The following is a 7354-nucleotide window of genomic DNA, read 5'->3' as shown; positions in this document are numbered from 1 at the left end:
ATGGCCTTATAACATAAATAAAATAACGGTTTCTTCTACTTCGGTGTTCAAAATAGAGAAATGTCAAAATCACTTCAACCTTATTTAATATGCCTTGTGTTTGTTCGTTTTACAGTAGTGAGGATTTCGATAGGATTTCGTTGAAAAATATAGAAAATCCTACAAGCAGTGCAGTGGGAATATACTATGTATTATAATATATTTCCAAAAATTTTACACACAAAAGTTGGATATACGGTTTTCAATTGAAAGAAGAATTCGAAACAAGATTATTTATCACTTTCGTTTTCAGTTATCCTTTGGAACATGTCCAAAATGTCCTTTAAGAATGTAATCATTCAAGATTTTAAATTTTGAATGCATATCGAATAATATTTTTCTAATTTGGATCCTATGAATATAGATAAGGATATTTAAAGATACAAATTTCAAAGGATATTTTTTAATTTTTTAAATTAATACTTCCTTGGATTCACTTGAAGCAAAACTTTTGTATTTTTGCTCGTCAATACCTACTTAAGTAATGTGCACTCGATAGTTGAAATGTTTTGGTAGCTGGTTAGTGATTACTGATGAGTAACTACATACATACGTGACCAAAAATGTCCTCCAGCAGAAATACACAAAAAACTTACCTGTTTTTATTATCTTGTGTATGCCTCGGCGTATGCGTGACAGTATTCGTTTAACCGGGCAAACTGTCTTTCAACTCACCACAGTTTCTCTAAAGTCAAAAGTCTTTCGTAAGATAATTGTCAATTCTGGCAACTATCTTAAAAGCTTTTTTCTATCATTCAAAAGAGTAATTGAAATTACAGCCAAGTTGTACTTAACGCATTGGTCAGTCATCTATGTACCTACTATCAGACTAGTTCGGCATTGCCTAATCTCGGCTAAATTATGTTAGTACTCTTGTTTTCTGCTAGGTTCGAGGTCTTACGGCGTGATTTGATAAGAAGGCATGTGCTAGCTAGACCATATAGTACGAATAGATGTGTTGGAAAGACCGAGTGGAGAGGGAAACCTTATTCCAATCAGTTTCAGTGGCTTACTTAGCCATGCTAGATGGAAAATAGCCATGCTTCAATCGTTGCCGCCAAGTTCAAATATCGGTAGACCCAGGAAACGAGTGCTTCGACGGGGTCGTACTAGAGGGAGACGGGTTTTAGGGCCTCTATTTACTTGGCGCCAGCTAACAAGAAAAATGAACGACTGGCGTGTTGTGATGAATTCGATCAAAATCGTTCAAGCGGTTAGAGCGTCAGTCAAGAAGAATATGAATGACGGGCAGGCTTCGAGGGATTTCATGGTGAGCAAAATTCCTTTTGTTCTCTCAGTGTGTCAAAAAGTATAGGCAGTTGTTTTCATTCACTCAGCAGATGGAACTGCAGGCAACTTGCAGTAATGCATCGTGGCGACATAAATGTGTACCTGATAGTGATCGTGTATGTATGTAAATATATACTATGCATGGCAATACCCAATTTGCACTTCTTGCCTTGAAGATGATGAAATGGCGGCAGACTTCTTGTGATTTTTTGCAACGTCTTTGAAATGATTAGGTGGCGATGACTTAAAAGACGAACACCTAAGCTTTTTATCCCGCAAAAAATCTGCTCTGATTTACACTTAGATAGCATTGCGGATTAAAGGGAAGATGAGCATTAACAAAATGGAAATACACTAATTCGGTGGCACACCAATATTCTCAACAATTATACTGACATTTTTAGGTAACCAGACTTACCTACACGTTTCGATATTGAAAACGAACTCTCCACACGCATTCCTTCTAGGAATGATTGGGAAGTCGATTCGGGTTAGGGCCTTCAAGATAACTCTGCAGCCATTTACACGGATGACTTTACATAAACTAAATCCAAAGGCGTTTTCTTTTCTTGAAGAAAACGTCACCTTCTTATCAACATTAACATTATCAAAGCGCAACATTTTAAAGAAAGGGCACAAAAAATGCCTGTGAAGATGGTGAGGAATAACAGCACTGACGCAGGGCAGAATAAATGCAACATTATTTCGATAAGAGTAGACTGCTCACTGAATCCCTCTTTTAATCTGGCAGACTACTGGAGCGTTTTCCAAGCCAAGCATACACCTATAAAAGATGATGTACTTTGGCTTATGACTCTCCTCCTAATCCGCCTTAAGCAACTATTTACTCTAATGGCAAAGCAGCTATATAGATTAATATATATGACGTAGAGATATGCACTAAGACCAAGAAGTGCTCTCATCCATTCACAGTACTTCATCCAAACCTAGAGATTTCAGAAATTTGAAGAAAGCTCCCGCAGTTAGGAAGTTAACACTTGCAATCGCCTTGCAATCGCGAAACAGGTGTAATGTAGACTACATTCGATCGAATCACAGAAGCGACCTAGGTCGTTCGACCAGAGTCCTAACTTATGCTGGTAACCTGTTAGTCGACAGTGACCCGTCACCTGCCTTTTGGGCTGATTATGACTTCCATGTACCTTGTAAGGTTGTTAGTCTGGCATAGACCTACCGTACAACGCCAGTGTCCAATATCAAGAAAGGGTCCAGGACCTATAGGAGACGAGTCGGCCGCCGTTCTAGCCAGATGCTCTGTCTCATTGTTACCCACAACCCCTATGTGTCCCCAAATTAGTTGGATAACATTGTTCTCCACCATGACGTTAAGCATATAAATGCTCCTAAGTACGGTTGCCAGACGTACTGATTTTATCAGTACAGTAATGATTTTTAACTCTTGTACTGATTTTATTAATTTCTTCAATCAGCACGCTAATGTCCTGATTTTTCAAAATTTGTACTGATTTGTACTGAATATTCAATTCAAATAAAATACGCTAGGATTTTCTTAAGGTTTTTACATAAAGTTGGAACTTCCTTAAACTATACTGTAAAAAGTAAGAAGAAAATAATTTAATTATAGTTGACATGTTTCAGATAATGTTTGATGTGCCCAAGAAATTAATACAACAAAAAGATCAATCGTATTATGGGCATATCGCCGGGTCGTTACATTCCAGTTGCGATAATATAATGGAGCTTAAATTATTTAAAAAGAAGGCTGGCTTTTTTTGTCGACTGTTAGTTATATCGAAAATAACTTTCAGTTTAATAACAACAACTATGAATATTCGAAAGGCTTATGTCTATAAATTACAATTCTTTTTTTACAATTTACTGATATTGTAAAATAGTTTTGCATACAAGACATAAAGTTAGATACTCTTTTCAGCGAATTCTTAGTCTTTAAAAGTGTTTGCGTATTTTCCTTAAAGTCCTATTACAGTATCCGAAGGATGCCGTCCGCACGGATCTAATCCGATTCATACTGTCATAACAAGCGAGGGATACATGCCTATTCCGGTCCGCAGGATGTCATTCGCCTGAATCTAATCCTTCAAACTCGCTTGTTATGATAGTGCGAATCGGACTAGATGACGTGCGGATGACACACTTAAACGAAGCAAATGAGGGTATTAAGTTTTCTTCCTGGCGCAAAGAGAGAAACCTGCTTCTAATTAAAATTTTTTAAAGTGAACTTCAAATTAAAAGTAATTTTTAAATGAAATGTATAGAATTCTTTGACTATTTAGACACTGAAGATGGAAATGATCACATTATTGCTATTCAAAAATGTCAATTTCACGAAAGCAATTTAAGTGAAAAATGCTTTGAGTTTTTTGAATTTTATATGGAAATTGACAGAAAATAAAAAAATCATTTTCCATTTAAATTGTTAGTGAAATCGGCTGTTACATTCATAATTTTGCTTTGACGTACTGATTTCACGCATAAAAAATCTGGCAACCCTACTCCTAAGGACCAAGGAGGATTTATCCCCAAATGAGGGCCCTGCGTGCAGCCTGGCTACTACTCAGTTAATCTCTGCATACATACTAATGGCATAGCTCTTTGTGCTGGATAAGATGTTCGAGTATGTTCCCATAGTCACAGAGACTAAAGGCCTTGGTCCGTAGATGCCTGCACCAATGTCTCGGCCCATCTGCGTACAATTGCAGCGAGCTTGCTACAAATTGAAATACGTCTGACTACCTCATTCGTCTGCAACATCTTCGACCTAAAAAGGCAATTGGCAAATTGGAATTAAATAGTATGACAGGCAACTGCTTGATGCGAACGTATGCTAGCAGAATGGACCAGCCGGCGGACGAGGAAGAAATTAAAAGCATAGAACGCTATCGCTGTCACTGTACTGCCCTATCAGCTGCTAGAATCTAACCTAAAGTAATCTGAAGGGATCAATCTAAAAATTTAGCAATGAATTAGTATCGCCTATACAGTGAGTTATTTGTATCTGCTTGGCAATTTAGTGCAGTGGGACAGTCAGGTTTCGGCAAAGGTATTCGATCCATATTATACTTAAATTTCCAATTATCCTAATTTTAGCTTCGTATTTATTTTGTAAAAATAATACATAAATCTAAGAACGAAACCAAAACAACTAAATACAAACGTAAATAATAAGTACAAGTACATTACATGAGATAATACACAGTAAGGGTTTTGGTAGAATTGTAAATTAAAATATTTCGATTTTCATGACTTTCATACTTAATACCAAACGTAAACTAAACTACTTATGCAGATGCAAGCGTTCCATTTGTTGCTTCTCATTCTCTTTCCCGTTCTCCCGTAAGGGTTTTCACTGCATTCGTATATGGTTTTTGGCTTCAATATGAACAAACGCCCACACAAAATTACACACTTGCAGAAACAAAACAACTGACGGTAATTGCAAGTTGGCTGCAATCGCAGACCAGAGAGATAATGTGACATTCCATTCCAGCGCCTTATTGTCGACTCAGCAGCACTGCAACCAGCGTAAACATCAACGCCGCCACAGACACGCCCAGCGCGCTGCTACCATTGCAATTGGAATTCGAGCAGGGTATGCATTTGCTCAGCTGTGTGCCATTGTTCAACGCACGCAGCTGACCGCAAACGCTCTCCATGGTGGTGACGCGCGAACAGCCGCGGTCCAACGACGCAGTACCGTTAACTGGAGGTTAGAAAAAATACAAATTAAAAAACAAACAAAAAATACAAAATAACCAATGGCTAAGTCGTTAACCCAACTCACCCATCTTTTGTACGCTGAAGCAGTGATAGGAGTAGTCATCGGCAACATATGGCAACGCTTGTGGCGCACCAGCGGTGGTGGTTGCATTCAATGCATTCTCAGTGGTGGTGGTTGCATTCAATGCATTCTCGGTGGTGGTGGTGGTGGTGGTGGTGGCATTATCGGCATCCACTTCCTCTGCTTCCGAAACGGCTGAAGCTACTGTTGGTGGTGTGGGTACTGTGGTGGTGGTTGGCGCTGGGCCGACTGTGGATGGTGCCGGTATGGCCTCGGTAGTGGAGCCCGCTGTCGTTGTCTCAACGCTGGTGGTGGTACTCGGCTCTGTTGTTGTGCTACTCTCCGTTGATGTCTCAGTTGAGGTCGGCGTCGTCGTCGTTGTGGTAGGATCAGCGGTGGGCTCCTCTGTTGTACTGACTTTCTCGAAATATGCAGCGTCGCATGCCTCGAGTGGTGTTTCTTTTGTGACCTTGGCACAATCTTCACAAACATAACACATCAGCTGGCGATCGGCGACGCTGTTGGCGTTTGAGACTTTGGCGGTGTGGCATGCTGTAAGAAGGGGAAAGTGAGGTTAAGAAATTAATTTTGGGGGAGGTAAAAATTAAATAATATATGTAAATATTGGAGAGTTGTGGTTTGAAACAGCTGATTTTTTCCACCATTCTTTTTATGTTTTTGATAATTTTTGGAAAGCTTTCGTTGAAAACGATTGATTTTTTCTATTTTTGTGAAACTTGGGGAGTTTTGGAATGAAAATATCGGAGGCTTGAACCTTTTAAATGTTGTTTATGTTTTTGAAAATATTAAATCGAAAGTAATGGAGAGTTGTGTACTAGAATTATTGGAGATTTTAACTTATATTATGTTCTTCATGTTTTTGTAAATATGGGAGAGTTTTTGTTTGAAAATATTTCAAATTTTTCATCATATTTTTGTTTTAAAAATATTTTAGGGTGTTGAATCGAGAATATTGGAGAGTTTTCTATTTAAATTTTATGAGATTTTAACTTTTTCAAAGTTTTTTATGTATTTATTAATATGGGGGCGTTTTCGATTAAAAGTGTTGGACAGTTTTTGATTGAAAATATTGGAGACTCTAATGTTTTCTAATTGTTTATATTTTTTTAAACATTGAAGAAAGTGCTTTTTTTATATGACATGGTTTTATGTCACGATAGATACTGGAAAGTTTCCATTGAAAGGATTGGAGAGTTTTTGATTGAAAATATTGGAGGCTTTGACTCTTTATACCTTTTTGTTTATAAATATTGGAGAGTTTATGATTGAAAGTTTTGGAGACTACAACTATTTGAACGGTTTTATGTTTTGGAAAATATTTGGGAGCTTTAAATCGAGTTTTCTACCATAATTATTGGAGACATAAACCTTTTCTATGTTTTTTTATTTGAGAGATTTCAATCGAAAATATTGCCGAGTTTTCGATTAAAAATATTGCAGACTTTTACCTTTTGTTAGTTTTCTAGGCTTTAATAAATATGGAGGAGTATCCTATAAAATATATTTGAGAGTTCTCGAATGAAAAATTGGAGACTTTAACTTTCTCGCCGTATTGATGCTTTAAAAATTATTGAAAACTCTCGCTTGAAGCAGCTATTTTTTAAACGACTTTTTATGATTTTAAAAATATTCCAGCCTTTTGTTTTTGAAAAAATTAATTTTATCCATATTTTGGTTATATTTTTATAAATATTGGAGACTTTTCCATTGAAAAAATTATTTTCTTCCACGTCATTTTTGTGTTCGACCAGTCTTGTTTAGCCTCAAAGATGATAAGATTCTTGCTAATGACGCGTCGAACCATAGCTTTAAGTTCTTTTAAATGCGCTTCAATTTATTTATGAATTTTCAGGGCTTTTGTTTTAACAGCCCATAATCTCGTGGCATAAAAAGTAGTTAATTACTGTCAATGGAGTTCAGGTTGTTTGCTTTTCAATAGATATTGGAGGCTCAGCAGACTAAATAGTATAACAAAGCTATCATGGACTCAATGATAAGAACTTTAAGGCTGTGGTGAGCTACGCAGTTGTCTTTTAAAAATATTATTAGAGATTTGTAAAAAAAGAAAATTATGACAGCTAGCGTTAGTTTGTTGCCTGAAGTACACACATACATGTATATGTGCGTACATTTGGACATTAGGGTGGTCCAAAAAAGGATGTAGAAAAGTAAATTTGGAATTTTTATGCTCTCACCCCCTAGGATTGTTCTATACCAAAAATA

General features: G+C 37.0%; 1 protein-coding gene across 1 annotated transcript; it reads right to left on the bottom strand.

Moving 5' to 3' along the window:
* Positions 1–4409: 4409 nt before the first annotated feature.
* On the bottom strand, positions 4410–5662 carry LOC118755963 (integumentary mucin C.1-like; the record flags this gene model as incomplete). The annotated part of the gene is made up of 2 exons (XM_036490753.1): positions 4410–5032; positions 5114–5662. Coding segments are annotated over 2 exons (758 nt in total), but the record flags the coding sequence as incomplete, so codon positions are not given.
* Positions 5663–7354: the final 1692 nt, after the last annotated feature.

This window comes from Rhagoletis pomonella, unplaced genomic scaffold (assembly GCF_013731165.1).
Source record: "Rhagoletis pomonella isolate Grant_MI unplaced genomic scaffold, Rhpom_1.0 Rhpom_scaffold_08089, whole genome shotgun sequence".
Taxonomy (NCBI): Eukaryota; Metazoa; Arthropoda; class Insecta; order Diptera; family Tephritidae; genus Rhagoletis; species Rhagoletis pomonella.
This window is presented reverse-complemented; position numbering and strand designations above follow the sequence as displayed.